This window comes from Temnothorax americanus, unplaced genomic scaffold (assembly GCF_048541705.1).
Source record: "Temnothorax americanus isolate GAGA-0224 unplaced genomic scaffold, ASM4854170v1 Scaffold36, whole genome shotgun sequence".
In the NCBI taxonomy this organism is placed as follows: Eukaryota; Metazoa; Arthropoda; class Insecta; order Hymenoptera; family Formicidae; genus Temnothorax; species Temnothorax americanus.
The window spans coordinates 993,457-1,021,094 of NW_027509505.1; the positions used below are offsets into that span (position 1 = coordinate 993,457).

Consider the following 27,638-nt stretch of genomic DNA (forward strand, 5'->3'; position numbering starts at 1 on the left):
GCCGCGGTGATACGTTAAAAGAAATACGAGATGAAACGTAGAGTTCTGTTAGCCGGGGATCACACGGCGAATATGGCATCCTTTGCTCTCTTTCTCTCTTATTCTATCGACAAAAAACCTGCAGCGAGATCGGTCGAGATAAGTGGCAACAATCCATAGAATAGTATTCTATGTCGATTATTATCGACATTAATAGATGAATCCTGAATGTGAGCGAGCTGCCGCATTCACGCTCAATCTGCCGCGCGCTTAATTGCTATTAGAAATGCAGCGAGAGTATTCGGCAACTATTTGGTATTCGGCGTATTCGACAAATTTGCCCAATATTCGATGTGGCCGCATAGTTAATACTATTTAGCGCGTTCGCGTTTCTTAGCTGATAGCTGTAACAGTGTAACGTAATGCTACCTTAAGAACGGGAATTAATCCATCGGGAGCTCATCGTGGAAAAACTAGGAAATATAGAAAATCTACAGATAATCTAGGCGCTTCTGTTGCGCGAACGTTGAACTTACGGTATATAGAGTCGTTATACTTGACGAACGGATCGCGCCGTTTATTTTAGATCGTATGATCAAACAACTGGACGTCTTTGATTCTGAAACGACTAGATACCGGGTATTACGCGCTCGCGTACTCGAATAAATGTAATACGATTACTAGATGCGCGCGACCAGCGCAATGCATGGCGTATCGCGCATTTCGTTCCGCGCTTTGAAAGATACTGCCAGATATTTCTTATATTCAAGGCAAGAATGCGCTACATTCCCTGATTTATTACATCGTACGAATAAATATTTCGAAAAAATCTCATGTAACGGATTTGGCAAACGGTCAAAATAATGCGTTTACCATTTTTTATGGACGAAGCTTGAATTATAAATTAAAGAAACGTTTGAATATGGAGATAATTTAGGGGAACATACAACTGAACGTAATTGATCGCGCGCAGACGACGCAATTACAATCGCTTCGTTCGTAAAGGAGCTTCAGTCAGCCATCCGGCAATATAGAGGCCGAGCAACCGGATCTAATATCTTACGGCTAGGAGGATGCGCACATATCATATTGTTAATCTCAAAACCGCGTCTATAAGAATCCACTTAATGAAATTTCCCCCGCACGACGGCCGCGCAATTGGTCGGCTCCAGGGGAAAGCCCCGGTTCCTCGTGTCCCCCGTGCCTGCACGCCGGTGGCATTGTGGAGCAATTAATAATGTCATATTGCACCCCCTCGGCGCTACCCCTAACCCCTCGCGCACCCCACCCCTCCGTCGTAACGGCGTCTTCGACTAAACGCTCACGGGTACCACCGCTGTACCACCACCACCACGGTACCATCGACACTAACACTAACCCTTGGCACACGGTACATCGCTCTTACCACCGAGGGCTGCGTAGGCACCTGTCAGGGCCGACGACACGATCCCTTACAACCCTGAACAAATTTCGCCGAAATTAACGGAGCTCTAACAGCGTTTATTGCGTCAAACTCAAATTTTATTAACGACGGCGCGGCGCATCAAAAAATAAGATTCTACTAATGCGTGAGAGCGTTGACGGATATGAAATTTAGGACAGCAAAGTTTAAAATTTTATACATTTCGAATTTCAGCAATCTAGAAAATATAGTTATACAGTTCAATAGTTTAAGAAAATGAAGAAAAATGAAAGTCGAAGATTTAATACACCAGGGAGACTTATACAAACAGACAATTTATGAATCAAGAAGAAACAAAAGGAAAGTTCAAGAATCTATAAGCGATTCGTAAAGGAAATCCAAGTCTTTTATAAGAACCAAAGGAGGGTCCAAGCGCTAGACTAGATATGGTTCAAAGACTAGATAGTTTGTAGTGACCAAGTGGTGCGACGCGCCCTTCGTGTCTTCGGCCCTGGCATCTACCTACCGTGCAAGAAGAGGACGGAGGGTGGGTGGAGGTTGGGCACCCTGACTGCTAGCTCGGATATAGGCTGTTGTGAATATTACATTCCCTGTGTATATAGACGGTGCGCGCTCGGGTAATGCTCCGAGGCACGAGGGCAGAGTACAATAAGACGGCGCGCGCAATTAATTTTCGGGCTTTTGCTAATTAAATTTTTGCCCGTCGCGCGTGCCGTCGGGCCCGCGTCTATTATGCCCGCCAACGCTATTGACAGTTTCCAACCTTCCCTTCTTCTTCATCAGTTCTTTTCGATTGTTCGATGAAAGAGTTAACCGAAAATTTTTCTGAGATTCTTGTCAAATAATTATACAAAATTCAAATTCAAATAATTATAAAAATTATGCAAATGTTCTCCAATTTAATTTTAATGGTATATGTATATAGAATATAAAGATTGTTTCGTTAAGAATTAACTCGTTTATTTTTATTTAACTTTGTGCTGACTAATTACACGCTATTATCTTCTAACATGGCAAATATCACACACAAGGATCAACAAATAAGCGAGAGAAAAATCATAAATCTCTTAAAAAAAGCGCCCAATGATCCGGTCGAGCAATTACACCACCATCTTGTGTTCGTACAAGTGCCAGTAGATCCGTAGAATTCATAATGGGATTCCCTCAGGATCTCTAAAACTTCTAGGAGTCGTGTGCTACGGAGCGTGATACGGTAACGAGGGAGTTCAAGGTTAAAAGCAATGGAGACGGAACTGAGAGAGAAAAAGAGAAAGAAAGGACCCGATCAAGGCAAAGAGAGAGAGAGAGAGAGAGAGAGAGAGAAAGTTGTAACGATGAGAAGGACAAAGAGAGTTCGACGATTTTGCATAGTAAGTGAATTACAGCGACGTAAGCCGCATGTACAATCGATATATTGACCGTAACGCGGCGTTTATAAACAATGTATAGGTATGTAACAATACATAGCATTGTACAGTCTTTGCAGATTCATTCCAAAGCTGAATGCAATCGATTAACTCCAACGTTGCAATAAAAATATTTTATGTCTTAAATTTTCCATCCTCTTATAGAGTATAATTCTTAACAATTCGTCCTTGCATAATCGTATATTACAACTGACTAAATCAAACTGCGACGGATAAATAAAATTGCGACGAATCGAGGGGGGAATCCTTTTTAATAGAAAAGGGAGATTCAAATATTTTTCATTCTTCTTTAGTTTTTTGCTTAATTAATTCTGTGCTGCTTTGTGTCCTATTTGTTTAGTTTGAAATTGTATTAATTTTATTATGTGTCAACCACGTTCAATTAACGTTTAAAATAAAAAAAAAATATCGTGGACGACCTTGAAATGGTTTACAGGCAAGCCACCAGGGGGTTGGAATGTAATCCACCGGAATGTAACGTTCCACCCCCGCCGACTGCGAGGATCGCCATTAATCCTTAGGCTGACTTTCTTTCCGCTCGCTGTCGTATAGAACGGGGCGTCCTCGTTATCGACGCTTATCGCTAATAAGATCGCTGGACCGCTCGTTATCGTCGTCGTCGCACTCGCCCTGTCCTCATTTTCGTACGATTGCGATCGTTAATTATCCCTATCGCAGCCGATCGCCCTCCGCCGTTCTCCTCCTTCGCCTCCTTCCCCCTCCTCCCTCCCACCCACCTACGCGCTTTCGTCGTTCTCCTTGTCATTATCATTCCGGTAATTACCGGTGTATTCCCTCGTTATCATCTTGTTATCGTTCGGCTATCGCGCTTCCGCGAGGAGCACGGCGAACGTCTCCGGAGAGGTCAGGCCTCGTAAACACGTGGGAGCGAGCTGATAACGAACGACGAGGAGCATCGGCATCTGCACTTGAAATCACAAGTCGACGGGCGAATCGAACACTCGAATCTGATATTTTAATGACATCGATTTGGTTAGATTTCGGGCAAACGCGCTTTCGGTGTTTTCGATTTACTCGTCAACAACGTCGACAATCCCGCAGCTTTTTCTGCGCAATCTGACACGAGATTTTAACGTTTCGCGATCCGTGATACCTTCGATCTAATATCGACGCGATAAGACGCGACAGTTGAAATCGTCGCGACTTGCGAACGGAGCGCCGTGCGACACGCGCGCAGGACCTAAGTAACCGCATTAAGAAGAAGCCGACACGCAGAAACGCGGAGCGGGCGAGTCCGTAAGGGCATTAATGCGCCGGAGATTTATGTGGTAACGGCGAGGATGAAATTCCATCGCGGTAGGTGCTCGTATAAGTGGCACGCTGCTCGCTGGCGGAGGCGCGAGAGTTATGGTTGCCCATACTGATATCCACTATAAACTCCCCCGTCGTCCGCCCTCCTCCGCGCGTCCTCCTACGCTCTCTACCACGGCATACTTAATTAAATACGTATTAAGAGCCTGAGTGTGTTCCGATGTACCGATGTGCGCCTGCATCGTGGAATAATATATGCTTCAGCGCGCGCGCGCTAATTACTTTCTCCCACCGAGGTCGCACACCCGACAGTTTTACTTTCCCCGCGTACACTAGAATCGCATTCATCGAAACGAAGCGCGAAAAATCCCTTTAGCGTAACAAAGAGATTTTTCGATATTATACACGCATCTCTGTCCTTGCGAGACTGCCGAACCAACGAATTTATTATCGCTCGTCGTTACAATGTAATCATTATTCCTCCTTCATTATTCATTTAATCATTATGCGTACGCATACGTCGTTAAGTGCTATAGAGAAAACCGTTATGGGCTAACGTATCTTACAAAGAATACGGAAGATACCTTCCGCCCTTAAGGCTGACCACACAAATAAAAGACGCTTGCGTCCCAAAGAAAGACAGAAATTTGGAATGGAAGATCGATTGACACACGCTGAGCTAGAGAAGGACAATTATTGCTAATTAAGATGGGCGTGTGCCGTTCTTGCCGATCTCACAATCTTTGACAAAGAATAGGTCAGACTGCTTCATGAATTCTATTGCATTCTCGGAAAGTTGAAGAAATTTTCTCGCATTTACGTTTCGGTCCGACAATTTTATCGTGCCATAAACAAGATAAGATTTTTCGAGTAGTGACAACGATAGACCAAGTTCGAGAAAGGAAGCAAAGTTCGAAATATCACCGTTCTGCAATATTAATTTATTTAGCAATTAAGATTCTACTATGGAATCATTACCAAAGAAAAAGATAATCGATATATTGAACTAGCATTTACCGTTAAACAATTATATTTACGTCAGACTCAAAATCAAGCAGCTAAAAATTATTTTTATTTTATTGTTGCAGGTTTCATCCAAGTACCGGAAGAAAAGAGCCGGTGCGGGGACGCAATAGAGCGCCGCACAGCCGCTCCTCTCTTCTTCGTTTCACCGTTGGAAACCGTCGGTGGGCTCCCTGAGCCCACCCTCTCATCGGTCAAACTGGCGAGCGCGTTAACCGCTGGTATGAACCCCCACCATCCGGGCCACTCCGCAGCCTACCCCCACCATCCCTCGCTCTCGAGCAGTCCGCATCATCCGGGGCCCGGCGGGCCGCATCACGCGTATGGGACCGGTGGAGGTGGCGGAGGTGGCGGTGGCGGCACCACGACCACCCCCGACTTACCCAGCCCGCACTCACCCCAGCATACTGGTGGTGCCGGTGATCCCGCCACCCCCTACGGTACCCTACAACCTGGACAAGGCATGGGCAGCAACGGGCATCATCATAGCGGTGGCGGCATGATGCAGGATCATCCACATCACCCTGGACACCCTCATCCCCACATGCCGGGGCATCCGGCGTATCCACCCGTTAATCACAACAATAACTGCACGCTCAAGGTGAGTACCACATTTTCGCGCAAGGCGATTTTATAATAATGCGCGTCTCCGGAACGTTATTTTAAATATCGGTGCTTCGTTAATAGTTTTGTGTATGTATATATATTACACATTACACGAGAAGTCTCTGAAATTTAATTTCTCGTACAACGAAATGTAGCGATACAGGTGGTTCCCAAGACGAAGAGTGATGAAAAATTCCGAAGCCCTCCGACTTCGTCATAAAGGACTTGGGAACGGTATAACGTAGGGTCACAGGGTACAATTCGGCAGTATTATCCGTCCGTCCGACCCTCACTTACCCCGCCATTGACAAACGTAACAATATAGGCATTTATGATGGAGAAATATAATTGAATAGGGGCGGAGGGGCCCGCGCGGTTCCCTCTTGCAGTTTTCTGCTCGATGCTTTACCTGCCTCTTTCCCTTTCCTCCCTTCCCTGCCCTTGCATCACACAACGTTCTGCCTTTTTCAGAGTATACATTGCTTCTCCAACTTTCATTCTTCATTCACCTTTCTGTGTTGACTGTACCCTGTCTTCCGGTTTCCAGCGCCTAAAGACGTGTACATCTGTTGCTTTACTTCGTAAACTGTTTTTCGGCGATTGCTACTCCAGAGTTTTTCTTTTCTTAACCACATTCTGGTTAAAGCTCCTTTGCATTTTCTTATTTTCTGAATAATTTATCGATTAATCTTTCTTCCGCTATTTCTGCATCTGTAACGTACGAAATTCGATTCGTTACGATCAAAGTTTAAATTGTCTCTTCTTTTGAAAAAAGTGCGATAACTTTCCTGCATTTCTTATGTATAGAGAAACAGATGAGTCATCGTCCAATATTAATAGTGTCCGTTTTGAAAACCAAGATGCTCATTCTTTACACGTCTTAAAATTATAAAACTTTCAACATAATTCGTATTTTCTCTTGCGATTTGAATAATCAAGCCTCGATTTTCAAGTCTTATTCTTCGAATATTTGGATACTTTAATAGTGTATTCATGCATTCTTCAAATTTTTTTAGACCTTCTTTCCGTCGTTCTTTCTTATACTTTCTCAATCTCGTCCTCCCCTTAGATTCTACTCGCATTCTGTCACCGTCTCAAACTCGTCCTTATTCTCTCGCGTCGCTTTAGCTCTCTTTCTCTAGTGGACCTTCTCTATTCGTTATTCTTCTTCTCTTCTTCCTTGTATTCACTTCTATCGTTCTCTTTCTCTCGTTTCTTTCGAGTCCCGTATGTTTTTCGTATTTGTGTCTTTACCTCCTTTAAGGTGCCTTTTCACGTTAACGTTCGACGCTCATTTTCAGCAAGTAAAAATCTTCAGAAATAATATCTTTTATTTATGGGTTTAGGCGTGTAGGGTTTAAGGGGTGGTTTTTCTAGAAGAAATTAAAAAAGTATGGAATAAGGAATTAACAGTGTCACGCGTTAAGTTAAAAAAGTTGGTATGAGTGTGTTTAAAGTATATTGTAAACCAAGTCCATTTCATGGCTTTGTATAGCTAAAATTAAATAAATCTATCTAATATCTTTTATTTATATATGTATCCATAAAATATTATTACTTGCAGATATTACTTGAAAATAATTAATATTTTACGTATTTCGAAGTCTATGTTTGATTGTACTGGGACGATTAACGACGATTCAGCGACGACGCTGAATATTAAACAAATTCAACTTCATTTCTTTGACGCTAGCGTCAAAGCGAAACCACCACGTTCACCTTGTTGACGCTCATTTTCAGCGTCTCATGAATTGGCACCTTTATGTGTTTCTATCGTTACGGATCTCCGTTTATCTCATTGTTTTCCGTCTCTTTTCACTCTTGAACTTCGATTTTCTACCTCTTTTTATATCTCATTCTCTTGTTTTCTTCCTCTTTTTTATATTATATCTTCTCCTTTTTATGCTTCTTTAATTTGTTACTTTTCTTTAATTTTTTGCCATTGTATACCGTAAAAGTATACGTAATATATCTGAAAATTTGCCACAACTTTCGCTTTACACAACATTGTAAGGCTCACGGCACTTAGGAAGCCTGTCCCAGAATATATCCCTCTCTCATCTCTGTCCGTCTCTGTTTCTCTCTGTTTCTCTCTCCTTTTCTTTCTCTCCCTTCCCTTCCATTCTCTTCTCTCAACCGGTGCTATGGAAAAGACCCCTTCCCCTTTATCGCCCCTTCCCAGCCGTCGGGTCTCTCTCTCTCTCTGTCTGACGCACGAATGGGTCCTCCGTTCACCTCCCCTCTCGATTCTCTCTGTTCCCCTTCCCCTCGCCTCGTCGATCCCTCACGCTGTCTTTATCTCGCCTTCTCTCTCAGCGTCGGTTGGGTACTTTCTAGACTCGCCTTTTTACATTCTCCCTACCCCGAGCCCAAGGTACCTGAACCCGCGCAGGCCCGCAAGGCATTCGGGGGCCCGCAGCACCAGCCAGTTGGGTCCCGTCCGTGCTTTGCCTCGTTTCGTTTCTTCTCTCGTTCCCTTTCTGCGCACATCCGTGCACTGCATTGCGCGAGGATACGCGTCGCCGAAAGTGGCGAGTTTCGCGAAGATCGCTCATAGTCGCCTGTGATCCTAGGCGCTCCGTTCTGATTTTCATAGTACCGTGAAATTCAACGTGGAACCGAGGACCTCCGGATCCTTGAAATCCCGTAAATCGCGGTGGGGGAAAGTGAGTGTATCGCAACGGGAACTTGTTCGAGGTCGAGTGATATCATTGGACGAGTGAATCCGGAGTGCGGCTCGAGATCGGTTTTTCGTCGTCGTTGTTCCTTTTTTTCCTCTTTTCTTTTCGCTCCGTTTCTTTTCCTGCCTCGTGCTCCGCGGAGAGAGACACACAGTGAAGTGCGTCATGGAGGTCCAATACCCGTATCACTACAACACGATTACGTCGCGGATGAATAAGTGGTTCTCCGGCAACATCAAGACAGAAATCAAAGTAAGTGTACGGGTCGCAGTCGAGAAGTTTTTTTATCTTTTTCCATTTCGCGCGGGAGACGCGACGCAACAGCAATTAACGCATTCGCTCTCGTATTCCCTGACGCAAGTCGAATAGGTATTGCTGTGCGTAGCGTACCGTGTCCGACTATTCGCATAACTGCACGGGCAGACATTGCTATTTGAAAGTCATCCTACACCACGGAATTACACTACGTCGATAGATATTAAATATGCAAGTGTAACAAATACAAGCACACACATTAAGTACATGTATATGGAATGCGTAATTCTTGAACTTTTAATTTAGAAGTCTATTAGCTCCAACAACGCAACGGCGCATCCGGCTCGTACTGAAATCGATACTTGTTTTTAAATGTTTTTAATCTCTTTTTTTTATATATATATTTATACGTTTGTATAAATAACGCAGATGAGGAAATTATTTTCATACTTTCTACAGATCCCTTTTACTCCACACGTATAAAAATACACGTATCATTTTTCTACTTAAATATAATCGACTAAGAAAAACTCTTCGAGTACGCGTACAAGATCAACGTAGTTTCGTTAATTTAATGGTAAACTGAAGTATTTTTAGCAACAATACAGTATTGAGCAATGTTGTACAAAGTGAAATTAGCGAGTAAGTTGTAGGTCCCGCGAGCAAGAGTTACGTTCGCCTACGTGTGTTTGCATAATCACGAGTAAGCATTCATAATAAGCGCGCACTTAAGACGCCGTAATGATTTAGTGCCCGTTAATGACTTTCTGTTTCGCATTAATTACCACGATGCTTGATTTTCTACTTATAATAGGCTAGAAACGATTTCTAAGGCGTGTGTGGCAACTCTTACGCGCGTCCTCTTTGAAAAGTACGTTGCCATCGTTTTCTTCATTCGAACTTCGTAACCAGCCATCTCTCTTGCTGTCTCAAGTCGAGAAAACGTAATAGTAGTAGTAACAGCGTTAACTCTTAATACAACTTAATTAAACTGCATAGTATATCTTTAACTAAATTTTAAATTAATATAAATTATGAATCGCGATGAATTTAAGGTCGCAGAGTGTTCAATGAATGATAAAAAATGAAAACTTGATGTTGCAGCAAGAAGGTGTCCCAAGCGGGTCAACGGGCCTTCGGCAATGCGCCGCCTGCGGTGTACAAATAGTGGAAAGATGGCTGTTGCTAGCGATGGACCGGTACTGGCACATTGGCTGCCTGAAGTGCCAGTGTTGCAGCGTAGTATTGGGAGAGGTTGGCCAGTCCTGCTACACCAAAAGCGGCATGATCCTCTGCAAAGCCGACTACAGACGGTGAGTCGTATTGCTAATTTCTTTTGAGCCAGACAGCCGGACCACCCATACCGAATTTAAAATTAAAAAATAGCAGAGAAATTTTTTAAACAAAAAGAAAAAAAAGAGAATAAGAAAGATCCTTCTCTATATGCATAGGGAATGTCCTCGATATTTGAGCGATAGCGCAGCTTTCTTCGCATATCGCTGCTTATCGCATTGAAGAGTTGATAGCGATGGCCACTCATGAATAAACCAGAAATTATCGCTTCCATTAAATTAGATATTACGTCGCGCAACACAGGACATCGGATATTCCGGCTTTGCCGGCGCAGGCGCGACTCCGCGCGGCCGACAGAGAATCGGCGCCGTCTAATTTCTTGAAACTAATAACAACGCCCGACGCTTCGTTATTAATAATAAATACTGTTATTGTGCGCGGCCATTATGGCTAATTTATCGTGGTACTTGCCGCGCGTTCGTTTATACCGTGCCGGGATTCCTGGGAGCCAATATCGTGTAATCAACATTCCTCTCGTGCAAAATAGCCACGGAACTAGGAAGTTGCCGTTTTACGTCATATCTCGTAATCATATTCGTCTTTTTTCTCCAATGGTTATGGCAATTATTCAACGTATTGTTAAATAACAATACGAGGACACCATTTGTGATAGTTAAATATACCTGTAAATCTGAAAACTTAGGGCTTCATGATTTTGGTACAAAATTAAAATTTGAAGAAAAATCGGAATGTAGAAATATGTATGAAAATATATATCAGAGATATATGATAAATATGAAGAATAAAAAATTGTACTGACGCGTGGATAAGATAAATATTGTAGTAGTAATACAGATTCTAGGAAAAAGATTTAATTACAATATTTTCCTCGTGTCGTTATCCATACGACTTATCTCCAAAAGATATTTGAAAGAATGGGACGTGTTTTAGGTATACTTAACGATATTTCTTTGCGTTGTCTCGCCCATTATTGCCGCATTGTGCTCGACACAGCACGCACATCTCTCCGTTGATCGTTTATCGATGAATGGCTCGAGACTTGAAGATTGCCGCGCCGTGATGAATATGCACCTAATCGGCGTGGCCGTTCCAAATTTAGATGATTCGAGGTCAGAGCGCAATTTAATGAGAAACAGACGCTGAACTTAGTTAGTCCCCCCGAAATAGATCGGCACAACCTGGCCCGGCCGCGCTCGTACCGGAGGTAATGGAACTGTCAGTCCTTTTTTTATTCAGCTAACCGGTTATATCCGCACGAAGAGTGACATTTCTTGCATTTCACGCTGCAGTTAAGCGCGCTCGGCCGTTCGTGTTTCTACGTTTCATCATAATACCGCTGCTAAAACATCATTATGCAACATGGAGACGCGAAAAGCAAGGAGATGGCATTGATAGGTACGGACAGATATTTTTGTTATCGATTGCGTCGATCGGTAACGCTAACGTTGGTATTTCAATTTCGTCGGTCCTTTCCTTATCGCGCGATTGCTATTACTTAACCGTGGCGCACGTACGTCCTAATCTGTTGGCATAGTCGAGCGATTTAGTCCGGCCTAGTATCAATATTTGACTACGAGACGTCCCCATCCTCGGGATGGGTCTAACATCGTCCGTCCCGGCGCCCATCGGCTTGCTTTTGTCGAAAAATGAGACGCGATAAACTGTTTGAGAGTTTGTTCCTTAAAATTAATTTCAAAGAGAGGAAAAGATATTATCAGAAAGGAAAATGAATTAGGAGAATAAAGCAATTCGAGAAGATTTAAGAATGTAAAAATCACATTTAACAGACGAATATAAATCGATGTATGTAGGATCATATCAGAAGACTATCATTCGCGTATGACTCTCGCTTCGGGCAACAATAGCACGTTCTTACGGAACACTCGGTGCATCATATCACGCTAAGCGTTCTATACCCTGCGCAGCTTTACAATCAAACTACTGTCGGAATTGAAACCAACCGGTTGTCTCGAAACACCATCGGGTGTCTCCTGCGCGGGAGCAGCGTCTGCTGCAACCGCCTCGTCGAAAAGAGAACGACGAATATATCTGCGCGGGCCGAGTGGATAGACAGATGGATGGAGAGGATAGCGAGCGCGGTGCGACTCGGAAAGATAGCGGGGAGGTTGGAGAGGCGAGAGAGAAGGGATGGCGGTTCGTTTCTTTTGGATTCAAGGAATGTTTCAATCAGTTTGATTGAAGGGCTGAGCCACGGCAAGAGGGTAAACTCGATTTACAGCCGTGTAGGAGGGATGGCGCGGTGGACGGAACGGAAGGAGAGAGATAGAGTGAGAGAGGGAGGGAAAGGGGAAGAAGTAGAGAGAGAGAGAGAGAGAGAGAGAGAGAGAGAGAGAGAGAGAGAGAGAGAGAGAGAGAGAGAGAGAAGGGGGTGCAGGGGGTGGATGGTGGGTGCCACAATCACCGAGATGCGTCCAATCACCCCCAGCCCCCGACGCCATCGGGTTTCGGGCGTACGGACGAGGGGTTGAAGGGATCGAGGAAAAGGGGAATGACAGAGAGAGACAGAAAGAGAGAGAGAGAGAGAAATAGGGAAGAGAGAGAGAAAGAGAGAGAATGTGTGTGCGGCCAATCATCGCTCGGCTTTCCGCTGGAGCGACATCGTCGTGATGCTGGTTTGTCCTAGATGTGCAATCAGACGGCTTCCAGCCCTCTAGCTTGCTCCGATGGCTTCTTCTCCCTCCATCTTTCTGGCCGAATACCAAATTCCAGCAATTTGGTAGGTAGGTACTTTGTTGAATCAACATGATTGGGCTTGACGGAGACCGACGACGCGCCATACCGCGTAGCGCGGCGCAGCGCCGCGACGAGCGGCGACGGCGACGAGCCGACGAGTCGAGGACGAACTAAAAGACAGATAGACTTGCTCCGACACCCTCGCAACCCTTTCCAGAACAGACAACATTTCGTTGATGATCTTAAGATTGTCCACTTGTGCTTTCAATCCGATTACCGATTTAATTTAATCCGCGAAATGTACTAACGTGATAGAACGATTAGTTTTTACGGATTGTTATAGTTATCATCTCTCTGAATTAATATATATATATATATACAGATGTATATATGTATGTATACATTAGGTTTTTTAAATCTGAAAAGAAATAAGCGCGACTTAAAGTAAAGAAGGAAATAACAGAGTGACGAAATTGTGACGAAGCATACTTCATTCACATCGGTAGTAATAGAAATGTAACATTAGAGTGACAAGGGTAACAGTATAGTGATAATAATAACAACGACGAGATAACGGAGAAAGAGACTGCCGATCGCGTTCGCGCGGAAGAGAACACGGCGTATTTTCCGCGCTCGATTCAGCCCGCATCGCGTCGAGGGAGGCACGTACGTAGACGGTAGGTCGCCGGAGGTGCTGAGGGAAACGAAGAAGAGGGCGGGAGCGGGGAACGGAGGGGTGGCACCGGGCGATAAGGGGTTCATTAGAGGCAGTTTATTACTGCCTTTGAAGTCTCTCGCGTGTTGCCGTTAAGTCGCTCGATATCTCGTAATATCTCGCTCTAATCTCGCGAGGAGAAGTTAATTGCTACCTTCACCCCCCGCCACCTTCTCACCTCCGTCCGACCTACTCGCCCCCATCGCGCTCGCCGCACCACTTCCCGCCGCCACCCCGCCGGCGCGGGCGGTTCCCTCGCACATGTCGCCTTTACAATTAGACGCTTAATTCGGGCAACCACCGGGCTGAAATTTTCACCTCCCCACCTGCCCGGCCCCCTGGCCACCCTTTCGTCCGCCGCCACCCGCTTCGACCGCGGCTCGAGTCGGGAATTTCCTGCCCTTGGTCAGCAGCCGCCGCGTCGCGCCATGTCGCTCCTCGAACTTGATAATTTCTGAGTTCGATGACCGTTCGATGAACGGTCGCGTTAGGATCCCAAAATTGCGTGACTCCGTAGATCGTAAGAATAGAAGGCGCGACGAGGTGCCTTGAGAATTGTTGCATTTTCCGAAACAACAAGTTGTTATGAATTTACAGAGCTATCGAATACACGGCATCCGGTCATTAAAATGTTACGTTAATTTTTTTTTCTGTACTGTAGTATATAAATTTGAGATATCGCATACGTATATCATATACGTATATTTATAAAACTCCTCGGATAGATCAGATAATGCCGCGGGTTCGAGTGGTGCGTTAATGCGAGTCAGAATCGCGTGTCGACGCGCCTTTTGTAGAACGCACTAAAGCTTGCATGTATACGTGTGAAATACGGGGGTGCGCACAGCCGTGGCACCGATTCGTAATTATTGTAATTTTCGCCAGTAGAAAAGTTTTCTACGATGATGAGAACAGTTTTCATGGCCGAGGCGCCCGTTAACGAGTGGACGGCAAGATTGCCGACGGAAAGAAAGAAGGCGTCGTGACGACGATTATCGTGATAATATTCAAAACGATTAGTTCGCAAGTTACCGCAGACCCCAGTCGCAATAATTGACCGACTGATTAAACGCGACCATCTCCTCACTCTCGGCTAAGACTTGAACGGCTGCAGCATGCTTCGATCAGCATGACAAAAATCGCGCATTTATTTCTTCCTTCGATATTATTATTGTTATTATCATCCGGGGATTAACCTATACATACATATAGGTATACGAAGTAATTTAGATGTAAGTAATTTAGACTCGAACTTCCCTGAAATTTTTTTGAGAAAGCACAAGCTTGTGACAAAGAAAGAAAAGAGTGTAAAGTATCAACCGCGTATCAATCTTACATTAAGATTGTATGCAAACAGCTGAAGATATTTGAGCGACAGTTTAATCGAAGCATAATTCGGCCATTAAATCAATACCGTTCGTTACAATCCCGACAAGATTACGCGAGGAGAGGCGCGGGAGGGGAGCAGAAAGTGGACAAGGGGGGAGGAAGGGGCGGATAGCCGCGGCAAATAGAGAGGAATTAATCCGTTCAACTTGACAGCGATTTCACGGGGGAAATTAAGAGAATACCGCAGAAGGTGGTTACGCTGCTGGCGGTGGCAGCGCGTACGCGCGATGGTAGAGGCTGATTCATGAAATATTTGCGCGATTTCGCGATATTCGCGTTTGACTCCGCAGCAAACCGGGTAATGATATTTGAACAGGCCCTAGTGTGTGATCTAACGATGTTCCCCGGACGGATGGATGGATAGATGGATTTGAAGAGAGAGAGAAGGACCCTCGGCCAATCGGAGGACCACGATCGTCTCGATCGGGAAGTGCTCCCGGCTCGATCGTTTTGCAACACCAGTCACCTGATCTACGATGATACTTAATCAGTTAATCGAATTCAGTGGTTGAACCGATGTAATAACATGTTTCCTCATATTTCTAGGTAAATTACAAATTTAATTAGACTGGCGATTAAGAAATCGCGCAGAAACAGGATAGAATCCAATTAAGTTCGTACGAGAGATAGAGTTGAAACTCGCCAATGAATTGGTAATCGAGAGAAAGCGCGAGAGAGGAGAGCGGGACAATACCGTATATAACGCTAAGAATATATCTGTAAATTAAGTTCCGTTTCTTTGAATAAGAGAACTTCACTTCGGTGACAATGGAAAAGAGGAGCCATTATACGCGTTGTCGTCCGCGTAGAATATACTACAATATTTACATAATTTACGGATATATAAGACTATCGCTCTTATACTCCGTGCATCTCCATATTTTTGCATAAATCTAGGAAAAAAGAATTAAGTTACATTTACTGCAAGCATAAATTCGTGGACTTGTAACGAGAAATCGCATTATTCGCGGATCGACCGTACGTGCAAATGAAGACATTCGCGTAAACTGCGTCGTTCGTAATTAAATACAACAAACTAAGTGCAGCGTGCGCGCGCGCCGGCTTGAGCAAACGCGATAGATTTGCTCGGAATCCGGCGGAACGCTTTGGTCTCCCTTTGAGAGAACGTTTTATGCGCGCGTCGTCCCGACGAAAAAGAGGAAGATGTCCGACACATTTATCATTGCCGAGATATTAGGTGGCATTTATGTCGGCCGCGCGTTGACAAGCCGCTTTTGAGGTTAATAATAGCCATCGTGCGGCGGTTAAATGCGATTTTAATATTTTTAATGATCGCGCGTTCTGTTCAAGAAAATCGGCACTCTTCTTGCGCGAACCATGAGAACACATTACGAATTTATTTCACGCCTTAAATGCGCAAAGAAAGTCGGGGGGACGGGACTTCCCCCGAAGGAGGGGGCTTCTCTCTCTCTCTCTCTCTCTCTCTCTCTTTTTGTTTTGTTAATTTATGAGATTTATTTTTAGAACACAAATTATTTCCTTTGTGGGTTCGACCACTCAACAAATCGAGCGTGCTCATGGAAAAGCACCTAATCGCCAAAGTAAAGCCCGCATTACGCTCGCGGGTAGGTTTATCTGCGATCGAAATACACGCAGGGGAGGGCGAGCCTTTTCTACCCACTGAATAATAAATAGCGTGATCGTCGTGCTTCGAAACGTATTTGTCCCGACGTCGCCCTGGTGTCCTTTGACAAAACCGCTCGATAATGTCGATACTCATATTCCGCGCGAACTAATCCCGAAAGCGTACAGGGAATCAACGAAAAATGTGCGAGAAACAAAAAAAAAAGGAAATTTGCGCACGGGGATATCAAGATAACAGAAATAGATATTCGCAATTAAGCAATAAATTTTATAACATTTTTTTTATACGCGTCACGGGACCTGTGCTAACGATCAAAGGAATCAATATAGCGACCGTAATAGCGGAAACGTTCCGGTAAATACCGTACATTGCGGTTTGTCATGTCAATCGAGAAACGTGGCGTTAACGAAAAATGGCGCGAGTGCATTCAGCGCGCAAGATATGAAAGTACGAGTGCACGCGCGCGTTTGCGTATCTACGGCAGCGCAATCATTTTTCATTTGTCGCACGCATGCTAATTACAGCACGATGCCCGTAGGTTTTTCGGAACGAGAATTTATTGAGGCTGGTCGGTGCGTCCGCCTGGCCGGGCCTGTTTCGCGATGTTATCAGCGCGGAAAAAAAGCGGATCTAATTGATACACGCGAATAAAATGGAGTAGAGCAGACCGCTGAATGACCAGTTGAGAAATATTCGCAGAGGTAATCCGGGATTTTTTTTCTAAGTCAAGAAAATTATACATTTTTTTCCAAGTGCATCCCTGGATATTAATCAAGATTTAATGTCTCTCGACATGGTCATTCACATAGTCTTCTTTTTTTTCCTCTTCTTGATTGTGAATTTCCGACTCGCAGAGTCATAGCATTTTTATGTGGAATCTGATTAAATTCAGTATAAATTATGTTTTATAAAAATGTTCGATGTATGTTGCCGACGCATAAAGGCCGGTGGATTATGAGAGTTACCTGTAATAAAAACTCTCAAAATTTAAAATATTATACAATAAATGCTCGCGCGTATTGTTGTTATCGAAAAACAGGCAGGTATCCTTTGGTATCGTTGTCAAAGGCCCGCGACAATATTCCGGGCGATTCATTAGGCGCGAACGAAGGATCAGCATGAATTTGCACATACTCGCGCGCATTAATGAAACTGTCCCGGGCGGCACGCTGGTTGGGAGGAAAATAGCGACGGCGAAAGATAAAGAGAGAAAGAGAAAGAGAGCGCGCGCCTATCGCGCCGCGTCGCGTGGATTAAGTACACGAGAGCGTTAATTCGCGCGGGCGGTTTTTCGCAAATTGCAGTTAGATGTCCGCGCTACTTTTACACGCGGACGATAACGATTGCGGGAGAAGGGTAACGCGCGGCCCGTGTAACGCCGATGATAAGCTGTTTGTATTTTAGCCCGCGCTATCGATAATGGAAGTTGGAGCGGTTCGCATTTGTCTTTTTGCGTTCGATATGCATCGAAGCAAATTCGACGTTTCTATTAATCGGCCCCGCCAATTCCACGATGAAACGGTGTCAGAAAGACATTCGCCGAATTTCGTCGTGTCCGTACCGCGAATCTGGGACGAGGCGTCTCGATTCGATTCGGAAGAAGATCCGTTTAGACGTTTAGAGGAATGTTTTCTTCAGCGGTGAGAGATATTGCGGTCTATCGTGATCTAACTTGGAAAATTGGATTCCGCATTTGCTGTTGCGATCGTCCGGCGCCGACGCAAGACAATTTCGATCAGTCCGATCTTCGATTCATTTTAATGTAATTAACGTTCCGATTGCGCGCTTTGTTTCCTGGTCTAACCTCCATCGCCAACGACGCCAACCCCCGCCCTACCCCGTTTATCCATCCCGGCGTACTCCGTTTCCCTTCCGCGCGAGCCACCTCTCTCCTCCCTCCCCCCCCCCGTAACAAGCGAGTTGCGCGGCAGTGCCGTCAATCAGTCGTAACTAATACCGTATGCACGTGCGTGTGCGTTATCCATGTTGCGACGATATCTCGGGATTTCATTTAGGGCAAAACGTAAAATCGCCGTTCTCCTTCTCTCTCGTCTTCGGCGGCGTGATAGGGAGCGTAGGTATAGTCGGGCGCTGCCGTCAAAGGACCAAAAATGCTTTTAATAAAATTAATACGATAACCGCAGATGTAATTAACGGATGCATTACCATATTATATCTAAATGTAAATTAGATGTATGCTAAAGTATGCGCGAGTATATAAAAATACCAAAATGGCATTAAATAGCCAATGACCGGCTGCCGATGATTCTCCCCTCGCCAGGCTCGGACCCCGCCGTTCTTTGACCGCGCGGCGCGTTTTAAATCCGCGCCATTAGGTGCACGTGATACTTGATTCGAGGTAGACCACGAGCGGTGGAGTTAAACGAGTAGATAACGACGTGCCCGGAAAAAAAGGGAGCGCGGAAAGGAAGGCCAGGGGAAGAAGAGGGAGAGCGAAGTGAAGAGAAAAACCGGGGAAATGACGGGGAGCGCGCGAGAGACGCGGAGAAGACAAGGGAGGGGAAAAAGGTGCTGCCAGGCAGGGTCGGGGACCCAGCGGGGGAGGGTTGAGGAGTGACGACACAGAAAGGACTTCTTTTGAATCGCAGAGGCAGGTAAAGCGGGACCGCTGCTCTCGCACGCAGGTGTGAGAGCGCCGGCCGACCTACCGTCGTCGTCGCCAGGGCCGTTCGGAGGAACGAAATCCACGTGGCGACGACGTAAATCGGGCAACGAATCCGACCGAATCCGAGATGCAATCGAAGTGAATTTCGCTTTAAAGTTTAATACGAATTTTGATCAACCTCGCGAAAGTCGCAACTAATTGTAAGAATTGCTCCGGATTCCCAGTGTACCCTTTTCTCATTCATATATTTGCTGCATTCCAAAGCGCGAGCTGCATTGAAAGAAAAAAATCACAAGCACGATAAATTAATGAACATTTAAGATGCATCGATGTTGAATGAAATGAGAAGGTTGAAGAACAGGCGGAAAAAATTGAAAGGACGGATAAAGGATCCTCCTTAATGACGCGTGGCCTTTAAAAATTGCTCGCCCAGTCGGTTCCACGCATGTTAAAAAAACCTTATACTTCGATCGCAAATCTCTCAGGGCGTCTAACAATTCGCTCCGCGATCCAGCCCTGTAAGCGAGAGGACAGAAAGCTGGATGAGAGGAAAAGAGAGGAAGAAAGAGCAACAGAGAGAGAGAGAGAGAGAGAGAGAGAGAGAGAGAGAGAGAGAGAGAGAGAGAGAGAGAGAGAGAGAGAGAGAGAGAGAGAGATGAGCAAAGAAAGCGCGCGCGCGCGCGTAGAAGATGCGACATCGCCCGCTGCAAATTGCAATTTTGTTGTGAGATCATTATAAAATACATAATGCCGAGTCGCCCTCTACCGCATAACCCCCCGCCCCCCCGGTCTTCTCTTCTTCCCTCTCGTACCGGCTGACGGAGGTCCCGTGCGGAACTGAGAGACGCTCGAGAGAGATGCGGAGTGGAAAGGAGAGGAGAAGCGGCACGGCGTCTCGTTAAAAGTTTCTAGCGACGCGTATTCTTAATAGTCTGCGCGCGCGGACACGCCGTCATTAAAATTATAACCACCCTCCTGTATCACCTCACCGATCCCGTGCCATTTCGGGCAACGACGAAAGAGAGAAAACGAGAAAGGCAGAGAGAATCACAATGCGTGAGGAAAAGAGAGAGGGAAACGAACATTCGAAAAACGACGAAATCCGTTTATTCGTTCGTGGAAAAATTCAAGTATCAATGTTGCGAAGTAGTCTTAGGAATATATATCGACGGTATACAAGCGAGCATCGAGCGCGCAAAAATACGCAAAAATACGTGAGATCATCCGAAAATTATTCCACGGACTCGGACGCGACGCTCATCCGAAGGGTACGAATGGACTTGAAAGGGATAGGAGTTGACGAAGGGTACTGGGGAGAGGCTGGTAGGTGGCCCATAAGAAAGCGGAAGTACGAGAGGAAGAGATACTCTCCGGCGGGATAAAAGCGCGTTTAACTGAAACTCGTGGAAAGTTGCGGGCTCTCTAAATATGTAAATACGAGGCTACTGGATGTTATTACGCGCACATACATATAGACACGCGGCAGACGCGCGTCGTGTGTACGTGTGTATGCGCGTATATATAGATTTCGTAATGCGCGGGCGCGCATAAGATAGAGCGACGTCCGGAAGAAAGCCGGCGTAATCGTCCGATATTTAAGTAGCGAGTTTAGGTACACTGGGTATATTTAAACGCGCTTATTATCATATAAATACAAGTTGGACGTTCAATTTACGCGCCGCAGGCTGGGCGGTTGCGAGCGGGGCGAGCGAGCGGGCGAAGCTCTTCGTTTCGTCGTCGTGTGCGCACGGCGACGGAGTTGCAAAAGTTATTATTGTTATTACCGTACCGTTTAGAAACTTTTGTTGAGCGCGCAACGGACATTACGCGGCCTGTATGCACTTTGGCGCATCGAGTTATCCGTCGTTGCGACTCGGACGATATTACGGGCGCGCGCTCGCGCGCGTGCTGCGGCGATGTTAGTTAAATACCAGCTATGCGCGATGGAAAACTCACCGGAAGATTTACGGCGCTGTCGAATGCGTAATCGTTGCGCGATAAAAGGATAAAGCGTGCGTCGACGTTTTCCCCCACGGATATTCCAGAAGTGGCGACATTTTCAAACCTAATAGCGCAAATATACAGGCGCGAGGGCATGAATTTCTCGTTTCCGAACACCAGTTTCTAATCCGAACGTTTGGTAATTTTAGACACTAGCTGTAATTGATTTAAATATTATATTTCACGCGTTGATACAGCGTCGAGATTGCTTCGACAAATCTTATCACGATCGCTCCTCGAAATGATTACGAACTCTCGCGAGCGAGGCGGAAGAATGATTCCGCGTAAGGTCTCTCGTGACGGGCTTATTCTCTCGTTTCGATATTAATGAATCTCTGAAATATTAAGCCCACAACGTTTTATAAGCGCCAGGGTTGTTACCCTCGTATTGATACATATCTAGGAGCAGTTTAAATACATAGACCCCCCACCGTGCACGCGCGTGTAATCGTAAAATCGATGCTTCCTCCGCTCCGTTTCGGTTCCGTCTCGCGATAAAACTGTTTCGTAGTGCTCAATAATAAATGCCCCGCGAGCGAAACGTCGCTAATGTTACGTCAGATATTCTGGCACATGGATAACGACGGGCAGTTTTGGCTCGAGTAAATTTAACCGCTCATAGCGGGAAGAGGACAATCCACAAATTCTGTATCTAGACGTGATAACAATTTTTTATTCATGGCCCCCCGAATATGGCTCGAGAAAAGTATCCACAATCTCGGAGAGATCTTTCGCGTCACCGCGGTGGAATATGGATGGACAGGACGGCGATGGCACGACGCAACCGATACTCGACGATTTGAAATAAAACTCGCGTCAAAATGTGTATGCGGTTTTACGGAGTTTTCCTTACGGAATTTGCAAATCGTTTCATTTGAGGCACGCGATACATGTCCTCCGTGTCATCTCCGAGATTGTGAGCCAGAAGAATAATGCGGGGAATTTTATCGGGCGTCTGATGATAAAATGAAGAGGAAAAAAAAGAATTGCACAGTCGCGGCTACGTAATGCGGACGTCACACGGTGTAAACACGAGTGCAGTGGCAGATACACCCTTATCAGGCGTGCGGCACGCATTCCCTCATTACTAGAGTCTACCCTGGTCTACCCGGCGCGGCGCGTTCACCCCTTTCAGCCATCCACCCGCAACTTACTCCCGCGCTCGGTTTTCCGCCCGCGCCCTTCCTACCGCAACTCTTCTTCCGCTGAACACGAGAGGGACGAATGAGAGGAAGATAACGCACGCCGGTGTGTCCGACAGATAGAGCTTGAAAAATGCGCATTTCTGGACGGTGCGGCCGTATAGCGATCGACCCTGCCTTTACAGTGAAATTCAGAATGAAAAATTCGGTGGCACGCGCCAGAGGATGCAAAAACAGTTGATAACAGTATAATCTTTACAGAAAATGCAGTTGTTTCTTTGACATCTTCAGTACACGTCTTTCACACGTTACGTAAGATTTATACTTTACAGTAAACGCGGAGATGTTAATTGCTTCGGTAAGGCAAATTTTAAGGCTTCGAGACAGCACCTATTCGCTACAGTACAAACGATTAGCACCCTCAATCGGCCGACAGGTTGCGACATACATCAGTAAAGGACTCCACGCTGAACTCTATGGCCCGACGCGCGTTTAAAGGGAGCCAATCCAGAGTTTAGCCGCATTTACCTCACGGAAAGACATACGCGAAATCGACGGACCGGCCGAGGCCGGCTAGGCAAAAAGGTATTAACTACCTCTTAACATGCAGATTGCTCCCAGAAGACTTTGGTTCCCCGGGTTCCCCGGGAACGTTGATTGGACAATTATTTAATACCTCGTCGAGAGAAGCCCCCATTATTTCATGCGATTCGTCTGCGTGCCGTCACAAACGCTCTCGTGTTTTGTGTCTGTGTCATGAAATCGAATACGCGCGCTATCTTTAAAGATGGTTTTAAAACTAGCGGTATTCAACTTGGCCGAATGCGACCAAGTCTTTCATGCCGCAACAGCTGCGTGTATATATACACGCACCCGCTTAATTAAATGAAATTAACAAGCAGCATCCCTATTGGAGGTAGTTTGCGTAACAAAAAGACGGGAGGAGCGGCGGCACACGCGAAGAGGGAGGCGAAGAGAGGAGAGGCGTACGGTGAAGCGCAATAAACCGAGTATCATAGGTATCGGTAGCGGAGAAGGGGATCGCCGACAGGCGAGGCGGAGGGGTTGGGACGGCGGGTCCAATCGCATTTAATAGCACAAAATTACGCCGAAATTGGATTCTAATTTAGCGTTCGCGGGGCAAATCTATTCAAATTAGTTCAAGGGAAATATATAACGAGTCCCCTCCTGCCTCGTCGCCCGCGGGATTAAATAAATTTCCTTTCTGTTAATGATTATGTAGATTGAACGACATTTCTTCTGCCATCGTTTCGGCGTGTCACGTCTTTTTTTTTCCTTTTAGACGGAGGAAGGAGGGGGCGCCACGACATGCCGTGTGAGGCCGCGGGACCCGAATTAAGGATAATTGCCTCGCGCGGCGAGAGACCGTAGAAAGGACCCGCGTCGGTGGGGATAAGTCACGACGAATATCGGCCATTGCTGGCCGACTTGTAAAAGTCGCGCATTGATTTTCAACGTCACGTAAACCCCCGTCTGTCTATACGATTCCTTCGTGCCCCCTTTCAGTCCCCCTGAGGACTCCGAGAAATAGTTACTCCAAATATTTTTTGACGTCTCTCACAGTATATCGTTCGTTGCCGTACATTCGACGGATTAATCGATCGGACTGGTTTCTCGGCTCCCCAAGCGTAAGATCCCGTATGCGTCCGTTTCAGAGAACTCGACGAGATAAAACGCTGTTTATAAAACTCTCGCACGATTGTTCGTCGTACGATACCGCCGCTATAGCGCGGCGGTCGTGAAATGGACGCACGAAAACTCGATCGCATTATAGAGCGACTACACGCCCGCGCGCTCGCGCGGCCGAAGAAAATGCTCGATATACCAATAAAATCGATACGCCGCGTCGAAAATTTGGCGACCCGCGGAATGAGACACTTGGCAACCACCTGTGGCACGGGGCATTTCGAAACGAGTTCTAATCTTGCCAACTATGGGCCGGCCGAAACGCGTCATCGAATTTCCGGCGTCACTCGTGGATCAGATCAAAATTGAAACGGAAATTACTTTTCGCGCCGAGCCGTTTTACGCTGACGGCTTAATAACTTCGCTGTGGCCGCGATAAATTAGTATACCGCTATTACATTGTAACGCTCATACACCTCTCACATCCTGTATGCCGACCGGAAAAAAAATCACATCGAATAAAAATTAACACAAACAAAGAATTGACTTTACGAACACTATCGGTGCTTAGTGCAGGTTTTCGCGGTATTGTATATGCATATAATATGCGCATAAAGATGAAATTGCGCAAGACGATATACAAATGCAAAATCAATATTTCATGTTTCAATGTAATTGAAACGTTTCGTAACAGAAACGATATTTTAATCCAAACAATTATAATTAAAACTTTCAGTTAATATTCAACATTAATAAAGCAGATACGCGACTCCGCAGACACGCGATTCTTAAATCAGTATTTCTATTTAAGATTCGTCAATAAGGAACCCGACCGGAAAGTCGACGCGACGCTTCGTCATGCGGCTCGTTCACGATCCCCTTCGACATGAAATTTGTCTCATTAACAATCTAATTAATAATCCAATTACGCAGCAAGATCCGCCCTCTGGCATATTTTCACGGTAAGGGGAAAACAATTCTGTCGGACGTTTCTCCCTCCCATCCATTGCAGGTAGATGGAGAAATGGCGATAGCTTCGCGAGAGAGTGAGGCAAGTGGAAGAGGGTTAGTGCAGGGGAGGGGGGGATGTTTACCTCAACCCCCAGGAATTTAATAAGCAATTACCAGGGATGAAACGAGACGCATCCGTGTATCTGTATAACGAGGCGGTTTGCTGATGTGTGTTGTGTTGTGTGTGTTCGCGCGCGTGCGTGTATGTGCGAGAGAGAAAGAGATAGAGAAGAAGAGAACGAGGGTGGACTGCTTGTAGAAAATGAAACAGAAAGTACTGAAAGAGAGAGCGAGAGAGAAAGAGAGAAGAAAAGGAAGGAGAGAGAAAATAAACGAGCAAAGCGAATAAAAAGACAGAAGACTGCACACCCACGCACCTCGATCAAGGCGAAAGATAGATATACAATATTTCCGATAAATTACGGCCGATTTTGTCAAATTGTTCCATTTGGAGAAACAGATGAGAATAGTCTCGGAGCTGCTCGAAGATTGTCTGTATGATACGAGTATTAACTCTCTCTTCAAGCAATTTCGTTTGAAAAGCCGCACGAATTCGATATTCTCTGGGTACGCCAGCCAAGAACAAAACGAATACTTTGCATTAGGCGTCGTTTTAATATACCCGGATGCGTAAAAGAATAATAATAATTTACTTTTCTGCGAGAGTTAATTAGGATCGCACGCCAGTCGGTGGACTGATGTTTTAGGGTGGATCGGACGCGGTAACAAACAACATAAGCGCATCGCAAAGGGCCTTTAGGATTTACGAGATATGAATGTGCTACGACTACGGGATAAAGAGAGAGGAAGAGAGGGCGGGCGGACGCGGAGGAATGGGTCCGTTTTCGTGGTTAATTGGCTGGGTGTATTTGCACGTACTTGCGGCGTAATTATGTGTATATACGTATGCGCGTTACCTAATACCTAATAAACGGCCTTGTGTACCGGCGAGAACGAGAGATACGATTCGTCCGCTTATATAATGTCTCGTGACGGCCGCGAGAATACATAATTAAAGAGCGCGGAATAAATTAGCGAGGCGTATTCCAGACGAATATGGCAGAGACTGACAATGAGCCGTTAAATTCGAACGGCTCAGCTTCAATTTTCACCGCTCGCGCTATCTTGAGGCACAAGGACAAAATACAACGTTCATTCAACGTACATTCAACGATGACATCGATAAAGTGTTTCGGAAGAAGGGCCGGCGATATGTCAAAGGGATATGCGATCGGAACGAAGAGGCGGCTTCCTCAAAGGGCGATATGACTGACATCTAGATATTCCTGATGCCGTTGGTACCTTCCCTTTCTATGTCTAGCGTAGTGGTTTGTCATTCAAGGCACGCCGCCATAATTTGATATATTAGGTACACATAAGCGATGGCTGATCGCGGTTATTAGGTTGGGTACACGCTACAACCACCCCCTCCCCTCCCCCGAACTCCCATCGGAACGACCCCTGACCTGTTCGCTATCCACCCCCCTCATCGTCTCTTGTTCCTCCACCTCCCTCCTCCACCCTCCGCCCCGCGCTCCCTCCTAACCCTCTTCTCGCTCTGCCTCGTCGATTCGGATCGCGCGGCTATTTGCTATGCCGCTCGCAGTCGCGAAATAGGATTATTATTATAGTCGTGCCCGCTCGCCAACTTTGACGGAGCCACCCCGAAGTGCGGGAGGTAAGAGGAGGCGAGCGCCCGCCCTTCTGCGTTTAGTTACGGTGGAAATTTCGTGGGATGTTTTAAGTGCGACGGACTGCAGTAAGAATGAAGATGAGCGGTAATTAATTTTCATGATATGCAATAACGATAAGCTCGGGGATTAAACGTAACTTTCGGCAACGGTACACGGTGGTGTTAGGAAACAACCGTTTATGGCGATATCCGCGGAATATCCACTTAATTGTCTTTCATCATTTTACCTCCGTCGTTCGCAATCGTTCCGCGTATCGCTTCTCTTTTTAATTTAGGAACAATCGCGCATCGTGAATTACCTTACAGTCTCGCTGGTTCGATCTCGACGCGCGTTCGTTTCCGTCGCTACCATCGTCGTTCAATATCTCAGACAGCTTCTAATACGGGCGCCGCGCCGCGGCGCGTTGTTCGCCATATACTTCCAAATTGCGCACGGCGGCTAATAGGAATTTTGATTGACCAAATTAAATAGTTATCGAAGGAGATCCGCGTGTTTTTATTTAGCTTCCTTTTTTTCTTTCTTCCTCGCATCGATTAACTTTATTAGGAGCCCGCTCATTTGTGGAACATTAAAGGTGGGATGAGAGGAGGACAAAAAGGAAGAGGGTGGACCGAGTCCTCGCGCGGCGGCGGCGGCGGCGGCGGCGGCGGCGACGGCGTGCGAGCGGATTGCGGGAGGATGGGGGGAAGGATAGCGAGATCGAGGTGAGGGGGAGAAGGGAGCTCGGGTGGAGGATGGGGTGAAAGGAAGTTCACCGAGGCAATTTGTTGTTAAGTCGGAACTCATTTTCTAGAACCCACACCCGACTAATGCCGCGACTGGGCCTGCAGGCCACCTCATTACCAGACCTAGTCAATTTCAATTTAATTTGCCAGTCGGCTGTTTCGCGGAAGGCAGGGTGTACGTGCGCACGTGTGTGTATAGGAGAGGGAGAGGGAGGGACGGAAAGAGTGGCGACCGCATAGCTTTTTAATTAAACTGGAAACCGAGGCCGCGCGATTAATCATTATTATCTAGAAAAATTAAAGCTAGCAGCGGGAGAATGTGTTTCGCCCGTTGTGTGCATATGCCCACCGCGCTCGCGTTACGCGGCAGATTTTGTGCTGCTCGTGCGAGAAGCTGACCTGCATCCG

At 46.0% G+C, this 27,638-nt stretch overlaps 1 protein-coding gene across 4 annotated transcripts in view; it reads left to right on the forward strand.

The window, feature by feature from the left end:
• The window catches only part of LOC143901752 (uncharacterized), a 169,548-nt gene that overhangs the window by 133,626 nt on the left and 8,284 nt on the right, over positions 1-27,638 (forward strand). For all 4 annotated transcript variants that reach the window (XM_077414275.1, XM_077414278.1, XM_077414276.1 and 1 more), the window contains 2 exons: positions 5,190-5,725; positions 9,771-9,979. In XM_077414275.1, the coding sequence (XP_077270401.1) occupies positions 5,190-5,725; positions 9,771-9,979 (745 nt within the window). The remainder of the gene's footprint in view (positions 1-5,189; positions 5,726-9,770; positions 9,980-27,638) is intronic.